The 27759-nt window shown below is 40.9% G+C and overlaps 1 protein-coding gene across 1 annotated transcript in view; it reads right to left on the bottom strand.

Annotated features, from left to right (window-relative positions):
- Positions 1–989: 989 nt before the first annotated feature.
- RTN4R (reticulon 4 receptor) overlaps positions 990–27759 on the bottom strand; it is a 147186-nt gene continuing 120416 nt past the window's right edge. Inside the window, exon 4 of the mRNA XM_072146510.1 lies at positions 990–2899. Coding sequence (XP_072002611.1) covers positions 1482–2899 — 1418 coding nt within the window. The 3' untranslated portion in view covers positions 990–1481. The remainder of the gene's footprint in view (positions 2900–27759) is intronic.

Genomic DNA, 27759 nt, shown 5'->3' on the forward strand with positions numbered 1-27759 from the left:
TACAGATGTTTTAATCCTAGATACTGTTCAAAAAATGTATCACTTGTATATAGGATGTTAAGAGAGTTGATCAATCGGGATCTGTTTCACTCTAGTCAACTTAAATGGGTTTAATTAAAAAAAATGTATATAAGTATGATAGCTTCGTTTCAATGGGAACTCAAGGTGTTTTAAATGTTCTATGATTGATGCTTACATTAATAATAATAATACAATAATATTACTCTTTATATAGCATTTATCATGTAATGTGGAGTTGTACCAGAGTGTTCCAGTATTAGGATGAGGTATTTCAGAATTAAAGGGAGAAACTTGAGATAAAGATTTAATCTCAGCTAGGGTTAGTAGGATTAATTCATACCGCCTTTTTCTGTAAATAAATGTAAATAGAAAGAAGCAAAAGAACATTTGATATTTGGAACCATTGGGTTACTGTGGAAAAATCACTCTTATTTTTTTAATCTTCTTTCTTTTTTTTCTCCTTTTTCCAAGGACTCTAATGGCTAGTGGGTGAGTTGGCTAGGTTTAGGATGGATTCTATGGTAAAAAGATCATAATGCCTATTTTGTATTGAAAATTTTATACATATTTAAACATGGTAATTTGTTGTGTAATTTTATGATAAAACAAATATTCATTTTAAAAAATGTTAGAAATATTTTTGATAAGCATTGAGTAGGTTTCAGTTTTACAACTTATAATATGGCACCTCGAGCAGTTCTTAGAATTTCGGAATGCTTTCTCAAATTTGATGGAGTTTTGTGCTTGAGTCCTTCAAGTGCTTTAGTTATCTGCCGATAGAATGTAAGACAGGACAGTTCAACAAAAAAATTGTAGTAAAAATAATAGTAACCAGCAATGAGGCTTTACAAAAGTTGTTTTATCTCTGTTCTATAATATATGTTTTATGTATTCCTTATTGTATGTTAAGGACTTAACATAGGTATAATAAATGTTTTTTTTTCTTTTTAAATAAAGTATAAGAAAACAAAAAAAGAACATGTTTATTTTACTTAATTTCAGCACAGTTAAAATAAAATGCATATCTATATGTGTATACATGAAGAATGTTTAAGTAAACCGATAGTATTCTTCAACAAATACTACCCAGAAACATATAATGACAGAAATCATTACAAAGAACTAGAATAGTCATAAACAGAGCAGACAAACAGCATTTTACAGTGTACATTTTGAATTGTTATTAAGTACAACTTTATTTTACAAAGAAAAGCTAAACCTTCATGTTTAGCGGAGTCTCAACCTTTAAAGGAACCTCCCTTAATTCTATGAGGAATACAATAAAATTGTTGCACTTTCTATTCTCTGAAAATCACAACCATAAAAAAATATCCAATCACCTTAAGTGAAGCTGCTTTTGTGAAGCACTTTTTTCCATATAGTTGCAACAATTTTTGAAGCTTATCCATAGTCTCTCTTTAAATCTCCCTTAAAACAAAATATATATATATTTATAGCCTTTAAAAGTACACCTGTAGCATGAAGAACTGAGTCATACAGAGAAGATTTGTGGTGATAAAATTCAGAAGCCCATTGTTAGTTCCTGGTTGATACATTCGACACTGAGATTTTGACTTTACTTTTTTCAAGCAGGGAAGCCTCTTCTTGTTCGGGACTGTTGATGGTTCGACAGAATCAAAATCATTGTTTTGATTTAACTTTGTTAGGGAATTATCTAATTTGCTTGATACAGTGGCAATGGGGGAGTAACTGATTGGTTTATATGTTCTGTTTTTTCTGTGGTCAACATTACTTATAATTTTTGTTTTTGAGATATTTTCTTTATCCTTGATCGGGATATTTGGCAAGATTCTACTGGTGTGAGAAGATGGGCCAGATTTAGTGTTTGTGCCAATTACAAGTGATTTATCGATGGCAGGCTGACAACAACTATCTGAGATCTCTTCAAAATTAAGAGATGTCTTGGCACTGAATGAACCTGTTTTGATTGAATGGAAAGAAATATTGGCACATCCATCAAGATCATTGATTCCAAGTTTTTTTAGGTCTTTCCCAGCTAAGTTTGTTGGAAGGTAGCATTCTAACTCTGATGATGAGCCTTTAAATGATTTCAACCAACTCCAGAGAGATTTGGCTCTGCAATCACAAATCCACTGGTTTGCATTTAAGCGTAGGTACTGTAGAGATACAAGGGGTGATAATACTTCTCCTTTAAGCACTGTCAAGGCATTACTAAACAGGTACAAGGTTGTCACTTTCTTAAGGTCGTGAAAAGTTCTGCGATGGATCATATCCAGCCTGTTTTGATGCACCAGTAATCTATCTAGGTTAGTTAGGCCACTAAATACATTTTCAGATAAGCTATTCAATTTGTTTCCATGAAGAAACAGGTAAGTGAGGTTCCCCAGGTCGACAAAGGTATCATCATGCAAGAAATGTAGGTTGTTGTCATGCAGGTAGAGGTACTGCAAAGAATAAAGGCCTTGGAAGATCCCAGGGGGCAATTCTTGCAGGCCACAGCGATTAAGATGTAAAGTATGTAGATGGACAAGACCACGAAATGTAGTTGATGTAATAGTTTTGAGGTTAAAATTGTCACTCATGTCTAGTTCTTCCAATTTGGTTAATCCATAGAAGGCCCCAGACTCAATATGACTTATATTGTTTGAATGAATCCATAGGATAGTGAGGTTCTGGCAGGAGGTGAAACTAGTGGCCCTTATTAAAGTTATCTTGTTATTATGCAGAAAGATGCGTTGCGTCTGTACGGGAATATAGGGTGGAATTACAGTTAGTCTTTGCTGCTGACAGCTAAATGTGATTTTCGGTTCATCATAGCACAGACAGACTTCTGGACAACATTGTACTTTCAATTTATAGATGATGCAGCAGGTAACGAGTAACAGCAGCTTAGCGCCTGCAAAAAGGAAAAAAAAATAAGAATCAGATATTCAGCTTTATATTGGTGCCTTGTTTTTTTAAAAATTTAAAATACAATATGCACCTGAACACTGCAACAATCAAAATGTAGAAAATAGAAAAACAATGACATAATTTTACTCTTAACCACTGCAGGCATCTAGGTGTAACTCTATATCTAGGTGACCATGTACATACTGGACATTTGCGGCCAGGTGATCACACAAGCACAGAAGCTGATCCCGGAGCAGGAACCTGGTACTTAAAAGGCCTATGTTCTGTTGTCCACAGTCAGTGTGAACATTGATTGCAATTGATATCCAAAAAAGAATAAACCAAAAAACTCAATCTTGTCCCTAAAGAATAAAAAAGTTCCTTTACGATGGATCACACACACAGACAATATTAAAACAAAAAAAAGAATTAATGCTTTTTCCATCTTCCCTAATAAAGTTAATATTAATATTAAAGGAAATTAATATTAAGAAAGTTAATAAAATATTATCCTTTTAATGTACCCCCCCAAATATGTTATTCATTAGTAACTGGTTCTGCTCAATACAACTCCTCATACAGCTATGTCAACAAAAAACTGAATTCCCATGAAGACAAGCTTCTTAAATATACTCAGGATAACAAAATAAGACATTGGGGCAGATTTACTTACCCGGTCCATTCGCGACCCAGCGGCGCGTTCTCTGGGGTGGATTCGAGTCCGGCCGGGATTCACTAAGGTAGTTCCTCCGACGTCCACCAGGTGGCGCTGCTGCGCTGAAGTCCGCCGAAATGCACTCAAGTTCACCGGCCTATTCCTAGTGAAGGTAAGTGCAAGTTTCGCGACACTTTTTTTAAATGCGGCGGTTTTTCCGAATCCGTTGGGTTTTCGTTCGACCACGCCCCCCGATTTCCGTCGCGTACATGCCAGCGCCGATGCGCCACAATCCGATCGCGTGCGCCAAAATCCCGGGGCAAATTGGAAATATTCGGCAAAAATGGCAGGAAAACGCGAATCAGGCCCTTAGTAAATGACCCCCATTATCTCATTCACTGTTATGGACAAAAATGCAGAATTACACAGATATAATTCCAACTTGTCTCTATCAGTCCTGGTGTATACAATTTTGGATCCAACCATAAATCTTCTATCTTCTATGGTCAGGCAGAGCAGATTCTTCTCATGAATAGCTTCTCCTGTCTGCAGGATGCACTGTGCTCTCTGCCCCTCCCACCTCCATTACAAGACTCACACACATACATTTCCTGTCAGCAAGCAGCAGTGCACAAACTTACCCTGATAACTCACCTATAACACACACAACCAGCTTTGCTATATGACTCCTTCCCCTGCTATAAAGATTTTATCTTGCCCGTAGCTTATAGAGTGTCATTGTGTGTTATATCCATCTCATGGATCTTATCATCTTTCATCTCTGATCTATCTCATCTATTTTTTCTATGTGTCAGATACTAGTGAATGTTCACAGACGATATAAAAGTGTATATTAACCGTGGACTTTTATATTCTAAGTACATTGTCAGCACTCAGGGATCATAATCTGCCTTCTTAGAGAGTCCCTGCCCACACTTTGGAATTTTACATTGATCATCACTGAGTGATAGAAGTAAGGTGGTTAAAAATTATCTTCATTGTGTAAACATGACTGGGGGTATAATTTGAGAATAGAGATGAGCGAGTATACTCGTCCAAGCTTGATGCTCGTTCGAGCATTAGCATACTCGGAACGGCTCTTTGCTCGGACAAGTATTTCCCCTGCTCAAGATCGAGCATTTAATTTAGAAAAGACAGTGAAGAACAGTGAAGAATACAATTAAAACAGTGAACACAGGATCATTTAAGTGAAGAACACAGTGAAAGAACACAGTGAAGAACACATTGCAGATGTTCCAAACATCTGCTAACTTAGCCGAAGACACAAGTGCCGAACGGTAGAGGAGCGGAGCGGGGGCTGGAGGGCTGGAGTGAAACGGAGCGGGCATCACAGAGCGGTGGCTGGATCAGGCATGCAGGAGCAGGGGCTGAAGTGGAGCGGAGCGGGGGTTGCAGCGGGCATGGAGGAGCGAGGCTGGAGCGGGCATGGAGGTGTGGGGCTGGAGCGGGCATGGAGGAGTGGAGTGGGGGGTTTGATTGGGCATGGAGGAGCGGAGTGGGGCTGGAGCGGGCATGGAGGAGAGGAGCGGGGGCTGAAGATCACATCAAAGCCCATCCCGAGCACAGAAAGAACACAGTGAAGAACACATTGCAGATGTTCCGAACATCTGCTAACTTATCGGAAGACACGCGCCGAACGGTGTTCTTCACAATAGTATGTGAAGAAAATTGGGGGTCATTTACTAAGGGCCCGATTCGCGTTTTCCCGACGTATTACCCGAATATTTCCCATTAGTGCAGATTTTCCCTGAATTGCCCCGGGATTTTGGCGCATGCGATCGGATTGTGGCGCATTGGTGCTGGCATGCACTCGTCGGAAATCGGGGGGCGTGGCCGAACAAAAACCCGACGGATTCGGAAAAACCGCTGCATTTAAAAAACAAAAAGTGTTGCGGGACTTGCACTTACCTTCACTAGGAATAGGCCGGTGTACTTCAGTGCATTCCGGGGAACTTCAGCGCAGCAGCGCCACCTGGTGGACGTCGGAGGAACTACCTTAGTGAATCCCGTCCGGACTCGAATCCACCGCAGAGAATGCGCCGCTGGATCGCGAACGGACCGGGTAAGTAAAACTGCCCCATTATGTGTGAAGAACACATTGCAGATGTATGGAAACATCTGCCATGTATTCTTCACACATATTGTTCTTCATATAATATTTTGAAGAACACCGTTCGGCGCGTGTCTTACGATAAGTTAGCAGATGTAAGGAACATCTGCAATGTGTTCTTCAATGTGTTCTTTCAATGTGTTCTTTCAGTGAAAACATCTGCAAACATCTACAATGTGTTTTTCTTTAGTGTTCTTTCAATGTGTTCTTTCAGTGAAAAATGCTCGAGTCTCCCATTGACTTGAATGGGGTTCGTTATTCGATATGAGCACTCGAGCATCAGGAAAAGTTCGACCCGAGTAACGAGCACTCAAGCATTTTAGTGCTCGCTCATCTCTATTTGAGAACTTTCTTTCATGGGAACTTTCTTTCTATAATGACCACTTTTGATACTATGATATTTTATTATAAATTTCATACAAAAAGATGTCCATAGCCTTTAACAGTTCAGAAAACCGAGTTGTATTATAGCAAATATTTTAAATATACATAAATATTTAGGATACATTTACCCCTTGCCGAACCATGACATATTCCAACATAATGGTGTGGCAGTGGGTGCATGAAGAGGGCTCAGGGGCTGAGCTGTCCACACACACACACTGAGTGTTTGCTGCATAATGCAACGCCACTAACACCAATTACATCCGCAATTGGTACTGGCACTGATCCTGGGTGTTAATCATTTAAATGTCCCCAACAAAGCTGCTGGGAGCACTTAAATACTGGTGATGCATGGGCACTGTAAAACTGGGCTGGATCATGGCACCTTGTGATGTCATCAGGGCTGCGATCTGTTGCTAAAAAAATCCATATGTTGCTGAAATGTGTCTGTCTGTTTGTTGGGCTATGCACTCCATGACATGTTACCATTTTATTATAGAGAAACACACAAATCCAGCTTACAAATGATTTCACTATGCAATGAAGATGGGATCAAAAATGTGTGCAAATCTTTATTCCATCACTTTAAAAACCATAGTTTCATGTAAGACAGACTACTCAACGTGTTTCGAATACATCCTAGCCTTATTCGGGAGTCCTGAAGAAGCATGTATGTGTGCTTCATCTACAAACCTTAATCCTGGTGGTAAATGTCCTTTAAGGGGTTAAAATAATTTAAGAAATATATATTTTAAGTGGCACTATCTGTGTTTGAATAGTATTGAATAGTTATATAGTTATATAGGTTTTATAATGTTTTCATACATTTAAAAAAAATTAAAACCTCTTGTACAAAAAGTTTTTTGGGGATTTTGCCATCTTCGGGCGCAAATAACTTTTTTATACTTTGGTGTATGAAGCTGTGGGTAGTGTCATTTTTTGCGGATTTTGATGATGTTTACAATGTTATAATTTTTAGGACTGTATGACCTTTTGATCACTTTTTATAGAATTTAAAATTTTTTTAAAATGGTAAAAAAGTGCCATTTTCGACTTTGGGCGCGATTTTCCGTTACGGGGTTAAACGCAGTGAAAAACCATTATCATATTTTGATAGATCGGGCATTTTAGGACGCGGCTATACCTAATGTGTTTATGATTTTTTATTTTTTTATTTTTACTGTTTTTCAGACTCCCTAGGGTACTTTAACCGTAGGTTGTCTAATCGATCCTACCATAAACTGCCATACTGCCATACTGCAGTATATGGGGATTTTCCTCCTCATACAAGACAATGTGCAGATAGCACATTGTAATGAATGGGTTAACCCAAAGTAGCTTCGGGTCTTCGTGAGACCCAAGGCTACCATGGCGACGGATCCCCGCTCCCCGATGACGTCACGGGGAGTGGCGATCCTCGGAAAGATGCCGACACCGATCGCGGGTGTTACCGGTAAGCCTTTGCTGCAATATGCAGCAAAGACTTACCGGCTATGGAGAGGGCTCGGCCAGCAAGTCCATACACCGGGACCCGGCATGTGACGTACTATTACGTCACATGTCGGTAAGGGGTTAAGAATATTTGTCAGATTGGCCGTGAGTGGCAAAGAACCTTATATACCAGTAATGGCAAACCTATGGCATGGGTGCCAGAGGTGGCACTTGGAGCTCTTTCTGAGATGCTGCTCTCAATGCTCTTCTAAGATGACACATCCTTGAAGGTGTGGACATGGCCAGATTATCTTTGGAGCTCCCCTTGCTGGCCTTTTCTGTAGAGAAGCTACAATGATATCTGAATTTGTCCTCCCACTTTGTATTTGTGTACTCAGGTCGCCGATACGATTGAATGTTGTGGATGAACAGGGAGCAATAAGTTATTGTTTAAATAAGTGGAGTTTTGGTTGTAGTTTGGGCATCCAGTCTCTAAAAGGTTCACCATCAATGATATTGGGTTGAGCCAGGGCCCACCACAGGACTAATATTGTGTATTATAGGCGTAGGGGAGGGGGATACTCCTTTTTATTTTAGTTTTTTTAGGATGTACTTATATGTTTGAAGGAGGGTGACCTTGAGCTCTTCTACCCCTGTAGAGGTGCCAAATCTATTTTATATAACAAGAATATTAAACAAAACATCACCTAATATATCATAACCTCTCTTTAACTTCTAATATATAGTAAAGAAATCGAACAAAGCTCAAACAGCAATTCTAAGGAATATACATTGTTGAATACAAGCTACAAAATGAATCTGAAGTAAAGTATATGTCTTGGTTAGTGTTGAACATAGAAGCAAGATCTTTATAATGAACAGCATGTTAGAATGTGTTGTTATTAGAGATGAGCGAACATACTCGTCCGAGCTTGATGCTCATTCGAGCATTAGCGTACTCATAACTGCTTGTTGCTCGGACGAATACTTCGCCAGCTCGAGAAAATGGCATCTCCCGCCGTTTTGATTTTTGGCGGCCAGAAACAGAGCCAATCACAAGCCAGGAAACTCTGCACTCCACCCAGCATGACGTGGTACCCTTACACGTCGATAGCAGTGGTTGGCTGGTCTGATCAGGTGACCCTGATCAGGTGACCCTGGAATAGAATAGCCCCTGCCCGCGCTGCTCGGATCATTCTCTGTCTGGATGCTGTTAGGGAGAGAGTTGCTGCTGCTGCAGGGATAGCGTTAGGGTGTTATATTAGCTTACTGTTAGGCAGGAGTGAGTCTACAAGAACCCAACAGCCCTTGTTAGGGCTAGAATAGCGTTATATATATATTTTTTTGTTTGCTTGTGGTTGGGCTTGCTGGCACTAGTAGTGCAGCTAGTACCATATTGTGAGGAATTTGCAGGGAGACTTGCGAACGTTCTATTTAGCTCTTAGTGACACACATATTCATCTCAAACACCTAAGTGGGACAATTTATTAGGGGGTTGATTAAAATAGGCACAGTCTGACGATTTTTATTTTTTTTCAAAACTTAAAGTGACTTAAAATCCAGTTCTTGTGTGCCATCAGTGTAGGTTAGAAACTAGGCATACAAGAACCCAACCGACTTTCTTAGGCCTACAATAGCGTTATATATATATATATATATTTTGTTGATTTGCTTGTGGCTGGCCTTGCTGGCACTAGTAGTGCAGCTAGTACCATATTGTGACGAATTTGCAGGGAGTCTTGCGAACGTGCTGTATAGCTCTTAGTGACACACATATCCATCTCAAACACCTAAGTGGGACAATTTATTAGGGGTTTGATTGAATTAGGCACAGTCTGCTTTTTCTTTTCTTTTTTTTTTTTAAAACTAAAAGTCATCAGGCACAGCACAAATTGCTGTTGTGTGCTGTCAGTGTAGGTTAGAAACTAGCCATAGCAATAGGATAGCATCATTTTCTTAAAAAAACAAAAACACAAAAAATTTTTACATTTAACACTTTAATTTTGAAAATGTTGAAACCGAGGGCTAGGGGTAGAGGACAAGGGTGTGGGCGTCCCACTACTGCAGGGGTCAGAGGCCGTGGTCCTGAGCGGGGTGAGACACCACCTGCTGATGAAGGAGCCACTGCCACATACAGGCACTATCCAAATTTAATTGTCTCCATAGCAGCCTCCACACATCGTCTTTATAGCTGCCTCCACACGTTGTCTCCATTGCTACCTCCACACATCATCTCCATAGCTGCTTCCCAAAGTCGTCCATATGCTGCCTCCATACATCGTCCCCTTAGCAAACGAGCTGTGTCAGGCAGAATTTTCGGTTGTTTTAATGGCTTCCACATCAAACTTGTTAACTTTGTCGCCACCCTGCTGTGTAATCCACAAAATATACTGGCAAACTTTTATCATTTACCAATATTATTTCAGCGCTTCTAGCGCATCTGTTTACATTCCCCTCACCCGCCATAACCCAAACTTATAAAACACTACTACACTTGATCTTATACAAAAGGTTCTTAGAAGTGCTGTTTGGAGAGGACCCAAGAGACGGGGTCTTGGACAGGCGAAAGCTTGTCTGGCAGCAGACCGTCAGCTCCTTCCCAAGATCCAACTAACATAGTTTTAACTGCAGCACCTTTAATCTACTACTACTTTACTGCCTCCATACATCGTCCCCTTATCAAACGAGCTGTGTCAGGCAGAATTTTCGGGTGTTTCACCAGAAATATAATGGAACTCGGTGCATCTGTCGCCGCCATGCTGGAGACCTGAAGTTGCAATCATAGCAGCGCAATATGGATGCCCCATACTGTGCTCTTAATCATGGAACCATTTCCGAAAAAACTATTAAAAATAGAACCGCTATGCTATTCCATTATTCCTAGATGAAATATTCAAACGACCCCGTCTGATTTGAAAATGATAATTTTTTCAAAGTAAACGCCTCTGGCCCCCAAGCCCATTTTGGGTGGGGAGGAGTCGAGAGACAGGGGCTTGAACAGGCGAAAGCTCGCCTGGCAGCGGACCGCCAGCTCCATCCCAAGATTAAGCAGCCTCAGGGACATCCATGCATACTGCCCCTGCTGTTTCCTGTCCATTTCGCCTCCACGATCCTCCACAGCGTCCACCAATGTCTCCTTGCGCAACTTTCAACTCTCTATACCCCAGACGCTGGAGCGCGAGAGGATATACAGCACATCATCCCCTTATCAAACGAGCTGTGTCAGGCAGAATTTTCGGGTGTTTCACCAGATACATAATGGAACTCGGCGCATCTGTCGCCGCCATGCTGGAGACCTGAAGTTGCAATCATAGCAGCGCAATATGGCTGCTCCATACTGTCACTCTTAATCATGGAAGTCGTCTCCATGGCTGCCTCCACATGTCGTCCCCTTATCAAAAGAGCTGTGTCAGGCAGAATATTCAGGTGTTTCACCAGATACATAGTGGAACTCGGCCCATCTGTTGCCGTCATGCTGGAGACCTGAAGTTGCAATCATAGCAGCGCAATATGAATGCCCCATACTGTCGCTCTTAATCATGGAAGTCGCCTCCATGGCTGCCTCCACATGTCGTCCCCTTATCAAATGAGCTGTGTCAGGCTCATTTTTCGGGTGTTTCACCAGATACGTTATGGAACTTGGTCACTATGTCGCCACCATGCTGTGTTATCGACTAAATATACCGTCAACCTTTTGTTCACATAGGAAATCATTTCAGCGCTTCGTGCTCACCTCCTTTGGTGAAGCCTGAGTACATTTAGGGTATGTCGCCATGACACTCTCTAGCCTGCCGCTGCTGCTGCCTCTGCATGCCGTCTTCTATAGTGTCAGGGTCAATTATTGGATGTTTTAGATGCTATCTAACCTCATTCGGTCACTCTGTCATGGCCATGCTGTTGCCCATAATTTTGGCATAATGGTGCGATTAAGCAGCCTCAGAGGCATCCATGCATGCTGCCCCTGCTGTTTCCTGTCCATTTCCGTCGTGTTTCCATCCTTTTCTGAGGTTTCCAGGTGTTTGGCCAAGCTTCCCTGTGCAGACCCTTGGTCCCCTTGAAAAATTCTCGAGTCTCCCATTGACTTCAATGGGGTTCGTTATTCGAGTCGAGCACTCGAGCATCGGGAAAAGTTTGTCTCGAATAACGAGCACCCGAGCATTTTAGTGCTTGCTCATCTCTAGTTGGTATGTATAAAGTATACAGTCATGTACAGTAACTACTGCAGCAGTCTAAGGCTTCATTGCTCTGTCTGCAGTGGTTGCTACATTCAGGGATCTCCTACTATATGTTATTCTGAGTGAAAGTGAAACCTGCCGCAACTTTATTTTCCCAATTATATCTTTAATATCCCCAGAGTACTAGCTCACATCCTGTGTTGCAATCTTTGTAGTGACCTACATTTTCCATGGGTTCCTTTTCTACATCTTGCAGGTCTAAACCTCCTAAAACTAACAAGGAATTATCTTTGCAGGCAGGGTCTCTCCACATTAGGAGGCAATCGATCACTGCAGCAGAAATAATACATCTTCCTTCTTAGTACATGTTTATTTTCCACTCATCTCTCTAAGGTACCAATCAAAAAAGTGTGATAAATAACCATACTGATTGTATTATCTTATAGGTCTGTGTAACAGACTGGTTAAGGATTCTAAATAGTTTCTTTTATTTTTCATTATATACTAGCTTTGGATCCCGGCGATAGTAAATAAATGCTCTTAGCTATAACAAAATAGATATATAATATTTGTTGGTTAACTAATTCTATCTATGCATCCATCTCCCCCTGCCTGTCTATGCATCTCTCTCAAGCAATCTCCCTGCCTGTATGTCTCTCTCTCAGTTACTCTTCCTGCCTACCTGTGTCTCTCAGTCACTGTTCCTGTCTATCTCTCTCAGTTACTCTCCATTCCTGTCTGTCTTTCCCTTTTCCTGCCAGTTTATCTCTCTCTTAGTCACTCTCAAAGCTCAGAGCTCATATTAATCACCTGTAGCAAAACAGCAACCAATCTCAGCTCAGATTCTAACTGATACAGCAGTCTGTCTTTTTCTCTGTCAGTCACTCTCCCTACCTGTGTGTGTGTCTCTCAGTCCCTCTCCCTGCCTGTTTGTGTGTGTGTCTCTCAGTCACTCTCTCTGCCTGTCTGTGTGTGTGTCTCTCAGTCACTCTCCCTGCCTGTCTGTGTGTGTGTCTCTCAGTCACTCTCCCTGCCTGTCTGTGTGTGTGTCTCTCAGTCACCCTCCCTGCCTGCCTCTGTGTGTGTCTCTCAGTCACTCTCCCTGCCTGTCTGTGTGTGTGTGTGTCTCAGTCACTCTCCCTGCCTGTCTGTCTCTCAGTCACCCTCCCTGCCTGTCTGTGTGTGTGTCTCTCAGTCACCCTCCCTGCCTGTCTGTGTGTGTGTGTCTCTCAGTCACTCTCCCTGCCTGTCTGTGTGTGTGTGTGTGTCTCTCAGTCACTCTCCCTGCCTGTCTGTGTGTGTGTCTCTTAGTCACTCTCCCTGCCTGTCTGTGTGTCTCTCAGTCACCCTCCCTGCCTGCCTGTGTGTGTGTCTCTCAGTCACTCTCTCTGCCTGTCTGTGTGTGTGTGTGTCTCTCAGTCACTCTCCCTGCCTGTCTGTCTCTCAGTCACCCTCCCTGCCTGTCTGTGTGTCTCTCAGTCACCCTCCCTGCCTGTCTGTGTGTATGTGTGTCTCTCAGTCACTCTTCCTGCCTGTCTGTCTCTCAGTAACACTCCCCATCTGTCTGTCTCTCAGTCACCCTCCCCGTCTGTCTGTCTCTCAGTCACCCTCCCCGTCTGTCTGTCTCTCAGTCACCCTCCCCGCCTGTCTGTCTCTCAGTCACTCTCCCTGCTTGTCTGTCTCTCTGAGAGAGACAGAGAGACAAGGAGAGTAACTGAGAGAGACAGACAGGCAGGGAGAATGACAGTCACTCTCCCTGCTTGTATGTCTCTCTGAGAGAGACAGAGAGACAAGGAGAGTAACTGAGAGAGACAGACAGGCAGGGAGAATGACAGTCACTATCCCTGCTTGTCTGTCTCTCTTTCATTCTCCCTGTCTGTCTGTCTCTCTCTGTCACACTTAAAGCTCAGGGCACATATTAATCACCTGTGGCAAAATAGCAACCAATCACGGCTCACCTAACTGCAAAAGCAGCAGCAGCAGACAATGGCTCCTGTATATGGTGGTTAATAAGTGGATTTTGGAAAGCGCAAGGTGAAAATTTCAGCTCCAAACCTAGTCTATGACGTTCCCTGAGTCACAATTTGGTGATTGTAAACACGAGGGTGCAGATTCCTTTAGCGGATATACATACATACACACACACACACACAAACAATAAGCTTTATATATTAGATTTACTAATTCTTTACATTTCAGATAAATGAAATTCAGGAGGTATAAATAAAATGTTCTCAAGGAAAACTGATCTGACCATGGTCAACCGGAAAAGAATGGGAAAATCCTTCAGTTAGGACTACTCTGTATACAACTATTATGGGAATTTAGAGCGTATTCAAATTCAAGATCAATAGCATGATCAACCAGGGACACTTAATAATAATATTCCTATATTTGTTATCCAAGGCCCATTCCTTCTAAAATAAACTTTTATAAATATTCTAATGAGCCTGAAGGGCGCTGGTGGGTTTCCAGAGCCCCTCAGGGCTGTATCTTCACAGGCTGCTACAATGAGCAGAGCAGTACTCCCTTCCCCCTGCACTTCCTTCTACTGCTAGATTACAAACGCAGATAGAGGAGGGAGAGATGGTGAGGAGGAGGGATTGGGTGAGACATGTTCTGATCATTGTAACATCCTGTAAATCTGCAGCACTGAGGGGCTCTGATAACCTTCAGGCACATTAGCATAATTTTAAATGGTGTTTTTAGCAGGAAGGAGGCCATGGATAACAAATATAAGAAGATTACTACATTCATGGTGCCTGGATTATAAGTGTTTCTGGTTTAGCATGCTTGATTTTGAGGGTAGATTTTCTTTAAAGCTTCCTCTTGTGCCCGCTGATGGTAACCTGTGGGGAAATTGATTTTATGGGAGTTGAAAAATCCTTATAATGCATTTGGTACATGTTTGAATATAAAATCAGAATCATTACTTTTGTTAATTTTGAGAGCTAAGTAGATGAAGCCCATGTTCACGAATATTCGGGAATACAGCAGGTGACTATCACCTCTGGTGTACATTCAACACATAAACCAGAAAATATTGCATTTTTATTGTACAGCATGTGAAAATACAGTGAAATTACAAACTACATAACTCTCATTGACATTTACCTCAAATGTATTTTCTAATTATATGCTTATGCTGACGACTCAGAATAGGCTATCAATATCAGCAGAGACCGAGTTCCTGTCACCCCTCAATTAGTTTTGGAACAGGACTGAGCTGCTGTACTGTTTATGTACCTGAGCTGAGTAAGGGTCATCAAAATTGGGCTCCTGGATTACCCCTTTAAGAGTTCTTATTTACAAGACTGTAAATGCTGATGGTTTATAAAATGTACAAATTATATAAAGCAATACTTTAGAGAAGTGATGGAAAATGACCAGGCCTCCAATTAATAACAAAGTTTGTACAGTCCTTTGGGAGAAGGCGAGAAGGGAGAAATCGGTGGATGGTTATTTATAGAACTGTATGCACTGAAATACTGCAAAGTATAACAGAATTATTAATTGCACCATTCTGTGCACCGGCTGAACAAGACATACTTCTGTAGATGACCTTCTGTAAAATGCAACCTGTATACACAGATGGCCATCAACTGCCACCTCGACGAATAGTCAGAAGCTTGGCAAGTGAGAAGCAATTAGCTATCTAATCATAGAATCAAACAATCTGTAAATTTTTAATTGACCGATGGAGTTAACTATATGCAGATTTAGTATATACCTCACTATGTGTAGTTTGCCTGTGTAGTGTGCAGTGTGTACCAGATTCAGGATTTCTGCCGCCCTTTCTTCAGGAATCTGGTACGAATTTCTGCTCCGAAAGAGTGCACCACTCTATTGTATATTATATAAAAATATTCTATTACAGAGGCCTGAGCGCCTTCAGCTCATTAGCATTTTTTTTTATAACATTGATTTCTTGGACTAATGGACTATACTAAACATAAAAAACTAAACTAAAGTGGGGCCCAGTACCCACTAAGGGAGTGATGGCGAACCTTTTAGAGACTGGGTGCTCAAACTACAATCAAAACCCACTTATTTACCATCAAATGCCAACATGACAATTTAAACAGTAACTTATTGCTCCCTGTTCATCCACAACATTTAATCGTATCGGCCACCTGAGTACACCAATACAGTTAAAAGCAGGAGGACAAATTCAGATATCATTGTAGCTTCTTTACAGGAAGAATCATGGGGCCAGCAAGGGGACCTCCAAAGATAATCTGGACATGTTCACACCTTCAAGGATGTTTCATCTTAGAAGAGCGTTGAGAGCAGCATCTCAAATTGTCTGGAACTGCAGGAATATTTGAGTCCTGTCTGGTGAACTCTGTCCTGGGACGAGCCTGGGTGCCCGGACTTCTGTTTGGCTTTGCATATCAAAAGTGATCTGACCATTTCAGTGCAGAAATTTGTGTTGCAAGAAGAATAGTGCAGTCGCGACACAAAAGGGTTGTGTGTGACACATATAAGGCACAAACACTTCTTAAATACCTGTGTAGGCAGTTTACACTGAAAAGAACCTTAAAATCCAACAGAAAACTGTTGCACAGCCCTTAGTAAATGTGGGCCTATAAAACACCTAGAAACAAAAAGATTAAGCCAATTTTGGACAAAAAATATCTTTCTTTTATTAAACACTTAATTACACAAAACAATAGTAATAAATGATTTTCACAGATGGGTAGATGAGGATATCACATTAAAAACATAAAATTCATGGGGCGGGGGTATAAAGTGTACATAATTATTGAAGGTAGGTCACGTGTTCAAGACAGTTTTTATGTGCAAAAAAACAGCATTAAAGTGCAAGGTGCTATAGTGCAAATCTCATGACATTCTTACTGCCTTCAGTGCATACAGTATTATAGTTGTATAAGTTTTAGTAACGTGACAACATACCCATGATGATGATGTTACACCCGTCCACAATGAACAAAAGATACCCCGACGCGCGTTTCGGTGCTAGCCTTCGTCTGGGGGCCTATGTATCTACACTAAATGCTGAGCCAAGATATAGACTGCCATTGTCAGTGACCTGTATTCTACTATGTTAGTAGGGAATGGAAAACATATGCTCCTGACCTTTTTTACTTTTAGTTTGCTCCAGTTTATACAGCAAAATATTATAAAACTATATAACACTGTTCTCAGGGGAGGAGGGGGTGACAGGAGATTGAACCTTGGTACGAAGTCACAACTGTCACTGGCTTGTTGATGGCTGCCCTATGTGACCAACTTAACTAGGAGATGTTCCCTACACTCAGGACTGAGGAAAGGGAAAACCAATGCTAAAGTTAGCAAACTGAGGTTACACACCAGAAGGCAATGCAGTATACAGAATAAGGGAACAAATAGTAGTTAGAAAATGTACAAGTATGTAATGCAACAGCTGTCCAGGTTAGGCAGCAGATGCAGGTAGGTGAAAAAAATCACTGGCAGAGAAATCCAGTCTCGGGGATAGTTTTAGATACAAAAACAGAACTTTAGTTTGATGTTGTTTTAATGGTGGTTTTGGGGTCTGTGGAATTTAGGGTAGGACTTTTGGTGGCCTTTTCTGTAAAGGCTTCTGTTTAGAACTTAAAAATAACACCCTTAATGTATCTACATATGTTATGCATAGTGATTGAAACACAAGGCATTTTTATATGACTGATTAATTCTATACATACAAACTGAATATAGCTTAAATTGCTTATATGGTATAAAACCTAGCTCTCCTGGTTTATCCTTTGGTTTGATCTGTTGAGGAACATATGGCCTGCAGCAGACTGCACAGCAACTAGTTAGTGTATCTAGACAATGTCAGCAGGTATAGCATGATATAAAATGAGGACATTCATATTCCTACTTCATTTTCTCCCCATCCTGGTCTTTATCAACTCAATTTTAATAACATCATTATTATTTACAGTATATCCGCTTGTTTATCATATTGAGGGTTATATAAATGATAAAGAACATTTATATCTCTATTATCCATAATCTTCATGCATTCGTTTAGTTTAAAATTATTCATCAGATATGAATCTCTACAAAACAATACAAAGTGTATACAGGATCATTATCTAGAGCCCTCATTAAGCATCCTTAGTTCTCACCCTTTCTCCAAGATTCTGAAATTGTAATAAAAATATTTATAGTGATATCTATGGGTAGATTTTATGTAAAATAAATCAGATGAAAACTTAAAATTTAAACAAATACACAGAGAAAGTCAAATGCTGTAGGTGTACTTGTACTTTAGTAAAGCAAAAAAATTGTGAAAAGCACAGAACTGTTTTAAGGTACTGGAGGGACCTATCTAGAAAGAAGGGGGCTACCTTTGTGAGAAGGATCTGATTAGAGGGTGCTGACTCTTGTGGAGGGGCAGACATTGGGAAGCTGACTGTGAGGAGAGGACAAATATTAGGAGGCTGACTGCGAGGAAGGGACAGACATGAGGAGGTTGACTGTGAGTTTAGGGCAGACCTGTGGAGGCTGGCTGTTAGGAAAGGGCAGACATGGGTAGGCTGACTATGAAGAAGGGGCAGACATGAGGTGGGGGCTGCAGAGACCTGTCAATCATGCTGGACCAGGCATGGAAAAGTCAAATAGAAACTGCTTGCAGATTCTTCTCCTTAAGTCCTGATGTTCTAAAACTATGTATTCCCTGATACATGACAACATGTCACAATTACATATTCTGTGTTAGATCTACAGGAATTTGCCGGCAAGATCTTTTTAACCTTTTTTCTCACCGGTGGTTAGCTAATGGTGCAGTGGGCGCGCTACTGTCAATGTGACCTCCCCGATGGACTCTGAATGTGGCTATAGCTCACAGTTTGCTAACCCCTCTCACTTGTGCAAACTTCACCAACCACATTTGACCATGCCCATGGCATGGGCCCCCTTTTTTTCAGGGGCACTTTAATTTCCCAGTCTGCTCCTGGATGAACCTGTGCAAAAATGTCACCAACCTCAAAATACATAGCTCAGCTACTGTGAGTTTATAGGAGCCTATTGTTTGGGGGTACAGCAGGACAGATAGATTTATACTCCAGAATTATTGGTGGACTTGGTGCACTGTAGTAGAATCCTAACACTACTGTGCTGTGAGATCTCTCCAATGAACTGTAGTAGAATCCTAACACTACTGTGCTGTGAGATCTCTCCAATGAACTGCTCTATAGCTCCTCCTCTCTACACTGGTTCTCGGCTACTTAATCAGTACAGTGTAGGGGGGTTGTGGAACACATCTTCGAAAAAGCGGCGCTTACTTACCTAGAAGTCTTATTTTAGTAGTTGTTTCGTCCATCTTTCTGGGAATTCAGTAACAGTGTTTTTCTGTTTATTTTGTTTATTTATGTCCCTTTATTTCTCTTTCAGATCTGTTTTAATTAATCATTTTCATTTATACTGTATGACTGACATAACTTTTCTTTTCTCTTTGTTTTCTCCAAATATTCATTTCATTTCATACAGCAATACATTGAAAACTCCTATTCTATTTTCTGTTATATGCTTGTACAGCACACAACTTAAGCTGTAACGCGATTACACTGGTACACTGGAAACTGGAAGTTTAGATACACTACAGAACTCATGGCGGAGATCACTGTAGTCTTCAAAGACTATTACAGGAGATAAAGTAGAGAGAAAAGGAAAGAACAGAGTCAGTATGTGTGGACAAACCTGATAGTGGATGAAGCTTTCAGGGGTATTTTCCAGAGCCTGAAGCTATTTTCCCTTTACTTGCTGTGTAACTCAGAAATAAGATGTTTTTTTAACATTGTTATATATGCAGTGTCTCTGGAGTCAGCTACTTGTACATAGAAAATCATTAAAGTAATCCTGCTAACATTTAATTTCATTTGTTTTGTAATTATGTGACAGTTCTATACAGTTCTTTATCTGCTTTAAAGAGTAACTGTAAATGTATGTTTTTTTTTCACAAATCAATAACTCTTGGAATGTAAAACAACTTTGCCTATTATCTTTGTTACCTTTATCCAATAGATTTTTTTGCTATCCCTCTCAGATTACCTCAGAGCTGCAATAGCTGCTTCCTCTCCATGTGCAGAAAACCCTGGAGCCCCTAGATTTGTTTATCTGATGTTTATCTGATGTTTCATGGGAGGGGAGGATCTGCTGCTCCCTCCTCATAGAGAAGGAGGTTATGTGACAGTGTGTGAAGCAGAGCTGGATGTGTGAATGCAGATGTCTCCTGCAAAGAATAGTGAGGTACAATATCTCCCTGTCCCCAATCAGTCCCTCCATCCCAGTCTGTGATTCTACAGAACTTTCTCTGTCTCTGCACCTGATGCTGCTCCCTTCCTTCACCTTGCCATCAGCAGTATCAGCTCTGTGCAAATAAGCTATGAACCCTTAGTGCTCACACAGCACAGGCTATAGACTTCATGTACTAATGATTTCTACCACTTATTACATGTTCCCTGCTCCTCCATGGTATGTAAGCTGCAAGGCTGTCACTTTATACATCCTGTATGTGGACTGTGCATGTCTCCTGCTTCTCCATGTGATGAAAGCTGCCAGGCTATCTCCATATACATCCTGTATGTGCACTGTGTATGTTCCTGCTCCTCCATGTGATAGAAGCTGCCAGGCTGCCACCATATACATCCTGTATGTGCACTGTGCAGTGTTCAGTGCATTTACTTGTGGGAAACTAAATTGATTTAATGCTAAATTACTTTGAGACAGAACACAAGACATCATGGGATTTGTGGACAAGCTAACTGGCCTCAGCCTGAGACTGACTAACTAATGACTGACAGACATTAGTCTCCGCCCACTTCACCTCTAGTGAGAAAGATTTTTGTCAAACACTTTCAGAACAGAAAATGCCATAACTTTGGAAAGAAAGGGGCGAGCAGCACAAACTAGGCATCATTCTTTTTGTTTTCAAAGGGGGAATTACACATAATAATTTAGTAAAATCACTATAACTTTACAGTTACGCTTTAAAGGACATCTACCACCTGGATCAAGGATTGTAAATCAAACACCTAGATGCTGGTGTGGGCCCCCTCGGGTAGGATCAGCTCTTCTAATGCCATTTTTTTTTTTACAAAGTAAGGATTTAAAAACATTGCCCTCATGGCTCATTTGCATACTTTTAAAAGCTTTTTTGTTAAAACAAGGGCATCATAGGAAGCTAAAAGAAGAGCAGATCTTGCCAGATGGGGCACACACCGACATGTAAGTGTTCTTAATTTACAATTGATGATCATGGTGGTAGATGTCCTTTAGAGAAGACATGACCTTGATTAGAGTGTAACCTCTTACATTCCCTATATCTACACCCTATACATTACGGCTGCACATCCATGATGCAAATCTCCCGTTCCACCACATCCCAAAGATGCTCTATTGGATTGAGATCTGGTGACTGTGGAGGCCATTTGAGTACAGTGAACTCATTGTCATGTTCAAGAAAGCAGTCTGAGATGATTCCAGCTTTATGACATGGCGCATTATCCTGCTGAAAGTAGCCATCAGATGTTGGGTACATTGTGGTCATAAAGGGACGGACATGGTCAGCAACAATACTCAGGTAGGCTGTGGCGTTGCAACAATGCTCAATTGGTACCAAGGGGCCCAAAGAGTGCCAAGAAAATATTCCCCACACCATGACACCACCACCACCAGCCTGAACCGTTGATACAAGGCAGTATGGATCCATGCTTTCATGTTGATGCCAAATTCTGACCCTACCATCCGAATGTTGCAGCAGAAATCGAGACTCATCAGACCAGGCAACGTTTTTACAATCTTCTACTGTCCAATTTCGATGAGCTTGTGCAAATTGTAGCCTCAGTTTCCAGTTCTTAGCTGAAAGGAGTGGCACCCGGTGTGGTCTTCTGCTGCTGTAGCCCATCTGCCTCAAAGTTTGAAGTACTGTGCGTTCAGAGATGCTCTTCTGCCTACCTTGGTTGTAACAGGTGGCGATGTGAGTCACTGTTGCCTTTCTATCAGCTCGAATCAGTCTGCCCATTCTCCTCTGACCTCTGGCATCAACATGGCATTTCCGCCCACAGAACTGCCGCTCACGGGATGTTTTTTCTTTTTCGGACCATTCTCTGTAAACCCTAGAGATGGTTGTGCGTGAAAATCCCAGTAGATCAGCAGTTTCTGAAATTCTCAGACCAGCCCTTCTGGCACCAACAACCATGCCACGTTCAAAGGCACTCAAATCACCTTTCTTCCCCATACTGATGCTTGGTTTGAACTGCAGGAGATTATCTTGACCCTGTCTACATGCCTAAATGCACTGAGTTGCTGCCATGTGATTGGCTGATAAGAAATTAAGTGTTAACGAGCAGTTGGACAGGTGTACCTAATAAAGTGGCCGGTGAGTGTATATAAATACTAAAGGTTTCATCGAAATGAAATTTTCAATAGATGTTATCTATCCAATGATAACAAACTCAGCTTCTTACCCCCACCCTCCAGGAGTGGGGTGGAGGGAAAACTAAAAAATCTTAAATGAGGATCCATTTTTATTACAGATTCTGATTCCCCGGGAAAATTACATTGATTTAACCTTAATCTTTTGTAATTTTGGTGACAGTTTCCGCTGTAATTGCCAAAAATTTAAATGTCTGCAAAAACATTGAAAATATTATAAGACTTTTCTAACAGCTATCTAACGTTACTAGATTCGAGTATTTAATATGAAGCATTCGATTTTTGTAAACTTTGTAGGCAACAAGAAAAATCCCCATCTTACGTGAATCTAGTTCTCCGATGTGTAAGAGGCAGAGAGACCCAGCTTAACCTAGGAAAAAGGACATATATGTAGCATTTTTCTGTTATCTTCGGGGGCTGGAGTAATATGAGTCATATTACACTAGCCCCCGAAGATAACAGAAAAATGCTACATATATGTCCTTTTTCCCAGGTTAAGCTGAATGTAGTTTCTAAATAAAAACCTGGATTCTCCCACCTTACCCTTGAGGGTTGAAAATACAGGGTCAAATTTAATCATTTTTGATACTTTATTCTTGATTTTTATGAAATATTTGTCACATATCTTTTTGTTTTTCGATCAGATGTGTATTTCACTAGATTCCCCATTTTTTAACAATTTTTTACCCACTGTCAATGAAAATTACTTGAATCATAGATTGAATTAATGTAATTTTTCCTGGAGAATCCAAATGTAAATAAAATAAAAAAAATGTAGGTTCCCTTTAAGATTTTAAAGTTGCCCCCTTCCCCATCCAAGGGGGGTGGGGTAGGGGGCCGAGTTTGGCAGACTTTTGAAAAATATTTGACATGTATATTTTTCGTTTTTTGATCTGATGTGCATTTTGCATGACATTCTATTGGCCCGACCTATTTGTTAACCCTATGCACTGAATGCTCCATTATGATTCATCATACATACACTTGGAATATAAGTTATACTGCACATCCTCATCAGTGAAAGGCCAATGGATACAAAAATATGAATCCATGATAAAAGCAACTTGAAGGTAATTTACACACAAATTTAATAGGGATATAAGGAAGGTTACTGGTATATGTTTTTTTTTTACTTTTTCAGTTTAATACACACTATGGATTGCATGTTCATTTAACATAATGAGATTTATAATAGAAGTGAGGAAAAGGAAATTGGAAAGAATAAGTAAGAACATAGAGAAAATATCAATTAAAGTTAGTACCCTTTAAGGGTTTAGAAGATTATGTAGAATTTTCAGGTATTTGTCAGAAAAATATTAAAAGAGTGGAACAGGTTGTCTATGGTTATGGTAGAATCGCCTCTCCTGTAGGCGTAGAGGATGCCCCCTTGTCCTGGTCACAGGCCTAGGTATAAAAAGATCTTTGGAGAGATCCTTGTACTGTCCGTTCAGGTATTTGCACATTGTAATGAGGTCTCCCCTCAGTCGTCTTTTTTCTAAACTGAATAATCCCAAATTTTGTAATCTGTCATTGTATTCTAATCCCCCCATTCCCCTAATAATCCTGGTTGCTCTCCTCTGCACCCGTTCCAGCTCTGCTATATCCTTTTTATACACTGGTGCCCAAAACTGTACACAATATTCCATGTGTGGTCTAACCACGGATTTGTATAAGGCAAAACTATGTCTTTATCATGAGAATCTATTCCTCTCTTGATGGATCCCATAATTTTATTTGCTTTAGCAGCAGCCGCTTGGCTCTGGTCACTAAAATTAAGTTTACCATCCACCAATACCCCCAATTCCTTTTCAGCTCCAGTTTTACCAAGTAATTGCCCGTTTAGAACATAATTATACTTTTTGTTTCCATGGCCCAAGTGCATAACTTTACATTTATCTACATTAAACCTCATCAACCATTTATCTGCCCACTCCTCAAGCTTCCACAAATCCCTCTGTAATGCTAAACTATCGACCTCAGTATTTATTACTTTACACAGCTTAGTATCATCTGCAAATATTGAAACTTGACTGTGTAAACCCACTACAAGGTCATTAATAAAAATATTAAAAAGAAGTGGGCCCAATACTGACCCCTGTGGCACTCCACTGGTAACGTCAACCCAATCTGAGAATGTGCCATTAATGATGACCCTCTGTTTTCTATCACTAAGCCAATTACTTACCCAAATACACAGATTTTCTCCTATTCCCAGCAGTTTCATTTTATATACCAACCTTTTATGTGGCACGGTGTCAAATGCCTTCGAAAAGTCCAGATATACAACATCCACAGCGTCCCCAAGATCCAGTCTTGAACTTACCTCCTTGTAGAAACCAATCAGATTAGTCTGACAGGACCTCTCTCTCATAAACCCATGCAGACGCTGGGTTATAAGGTTGTGCACAGTGAGATACTCGAGGACAGCATCTCTAACAAACCTCAAATATTTTCCCCACCACAGAAGTTAGACTCACGGGTCTGTAGTTTCCAGGATCGCTATTTGATCCTTTTTTGTATATTGGTACAACATTTGCTATGCGCCAGTCCTGTGGAACATAACCAGTCCACAGTGAATCTTCAAATATTAAAATAACGGTCTGTCTGTCACGGTACATTCTTCATGCAGAACCCGGGGGTGTATGCCGTCTGGCCCCGGTGATTTATCTATCTTAGTGGTTGCGAGGTGGCGCCGTAACTCTTCCTGGGTTAAACTGTTGACATTCCAAAAAGAATTTACATTATTCCTCATTGTGTCTTCCACCAGGGGATTTTCCTGGGTAAAGACAGTTGAGAAGGCGACATTCAGTAGATTGGCCCTTTCCTCATCTCCTTCCACCATGACCCCCATGTTATTTCTAAGGGGATCCACACTCTCTGTTTTTAGTTTATCATTTATCATTTATATACTTGAAAAATAATTTGGGATTATTTTTGCTCTTCCTGGCAATATTTCTCTCAGTCTCTATTTTTGCAGTCTTTATCTGCTTTTTACAGGATTTATTTTTCTCTCTATAATCCTGTAATGCCTCATCGCTACCTTCACGTTTTAGCACCTTAAACGTCTTATCTTTCTCGCTTATTGCTTTCCTTACAAGACTAGTTAGCCACATTTGCTGTTTCTTGTTCCTCTTATGCTTTTCCCCATAAGGTATGTGTTTCTCACAGGACTTTTTCAGAATATATGAGAAAAAGTCACATTTTTGGGGGAGGCTTTTGTCTTTGAGAACATTATCCCAGTCTATGCCTTTAAGGTCTATCCTTAGTTGCTGAAAATTTGCCCTCCTGAAGTTTAGAGTGTTGGTTGCCCCTTCCCTAACGTTCTTAGTAAAGCGTAATAAAAAATCAATGAAATTATGATCACTATTCCCCAGGTTCCCCCCAACCTGTAGTTTTGATACCCTATCAGGTCTGTTGGTTAGGATAAGGTCCAGCAGTGCCCCCCCTCTTGTTGGCTCCAGGACTATTTGCGACAGGTAATTGTCTTTTGTTGTTGACAAGAACCTGCTGCCTTTGAAGAACCTGCATGTTTCTTCCCCCCAGTCAATATCTGGGTAATTGAAGTCCCCCATGATAAGTACTTCACCATGCTTTGAAGCCGCATCCATTTCACTTATCAGCATTTCCTCTGCTGCCTCTAATATATTTGGAGCCTTATAACAAACCCCTAGTAATATTTTATTATTCTTTTTCCCTCCCCTTATCTCCACCCATAGGGATTCCACATTTGCATTTGCGTTACTGATGTCATCTCGCAAGACAGGCTTGAGGCAAGAATTCACATATAAACAAACCCCTCCCCCTTGTTTATTTATACGATCCTTTCTAAAAAGACTATAACCATCTATAGTAACTGCCCAGTCTTAGCTACTGTCCAGCCATGTCCCGCTGATTCCCACTATATCACATTTCCGCTCCAACATCAAGAGTTCCAGTTCCAGCATTTGTGTACATACACTTTATATGGTTTTCCCTGTCCGTATTCCTTTTGTTCTTATTCCCCAATCTCATTCCAGCCCCCCTTCCTCTCCCATGGACTATGACTCTTCCCAGCTCTCTATCTACACTGTCTATTTGCTCTGCACAAGTGTAGTTGCCCTCCCCCCAGGTCTCTAGTTCAAACACTCCTCCAACCTTCTAGCCATTTTTTCCACCCAAAACAGCTGCACCCTCCCCATTGAGGTGCAGCCCATCCCTACTGTAGAGCCTGTAGCCGACAGAAAAGTCAGCCCAGTTCTCCATGAACCCAAAACCCTCCTTCCTACACCAACTTTTGAGCCACTTATTTACCTCCCTGATCTTCCGCTGCCTTTCTGGTGTGGCACGTGGTACAGGTAGTATTTCGGAGAAAGAGACCATGACAGCTGGTTCCTCACCAGCCTCTCCCAGTAATCTGTCAACCCGATCCGCAACATGCCGAACCCGAGTACCCGGCAAACAACACACTGTTCGGTATGCACGGTCTTTGTGACAGATTGCCCTGTGTGTTCCCCTAATAATCAAATCTCCCACTACCAGCACCTGTCTGACCTTGCCTGTGCTCTCATTACCCTTCTTACTGGAGCAGACAGTCCCCTGGTTGCTAGAGGCCACGTCTTGCTGCAGCATTGCTACCCCAGAGCTGGGGGAGAAAATGGATGGAAATGTTATCCCTACTGTGGGAGGGGGTCCTAGAAATTATAATATGTAAAGACCGAATGAATACATCCCGAGGAGGCAGGGTGAATATGCCACTAGAAGGCAGGATATCTTCAGGGAACATTATATACCGCGGGACAATTATTGAAGAAGTCTTCCCTTTGTTTCGAGGGGAGATTTAGAACTCCCACAATATCCCATACAACACAATGCACACTACATTTCTGATACCTCTTTGCACAATCAATTTTCCCATAGTTCAGATACATTTTTACAAAATCGATTTTCTCCATTACTATCACATGAGCAAAGCCTTAATAGAAACAGACACAATTTTGGATACGGGCACTTAGAGAAGGAAATGAAGGTAAGAAAAAGAAAGTTAGACTGGGTGGGAGAAGAAGTAGGAAGTCGAGGAGAGAAGAAAACAAAAGAGATGTAGAGAAAACCAAAGATAAACTGGTTTTTTTTAACCTGAGCTTATTTGAACTAGCAGATGAACATGTGTCATTGTTAAAAAAAGGGTTCAAATATGCCCTGGAATATAAAATGGATACGTTTCAAACGTATGTGGACATAAATAAGTTCATTAGAAGCATCAACCCAAAGAAATATTTTTTAAATAAAACTTCCGGCATGATATATACAACACAACATACCACATTGAAAGAGAAATCGGACTTCATGCCCCCACCAATGGGGAAAATGAATGTATAGACACGTTTAAAAGATTAGTGATAAGAGATTTTGAGAACATAAGAGTCCTTGTATATTTTCTCTGCATAGAAGAATTTACCACCAGGAGAATTTTGAGGTCTAGGAGAACATTATAGCAGTTCCGTGTCTGAATGGTGTCTTATTCTTTAAATGTACTAAGGGATCCTATGTGTGGAATAAGAACTCGCATGAATCTAAAATAAGGATGAAGGACTAAGAACTTATAGCGCTCCGGTCACACAATATAGTATACTTTTAACTCTTCGGGTGATACTTGGATCCATCCAGGACCATTGATCTAGCTCTTT

Source organism: Engystomops pustulosus, chromosome 1, assembly GCF_040894005.1.
Source record: "Engystomops pustulosus chromosome 1, aEngPut4.maternal, whole genome shotgun sequence".
NCBI classification, from domain to species: Eukaryota; Metazoa; Chordata; class Amphibia; order Anura; family Leptodactylidae; genus Engystomops; species Engystomops pustulosus.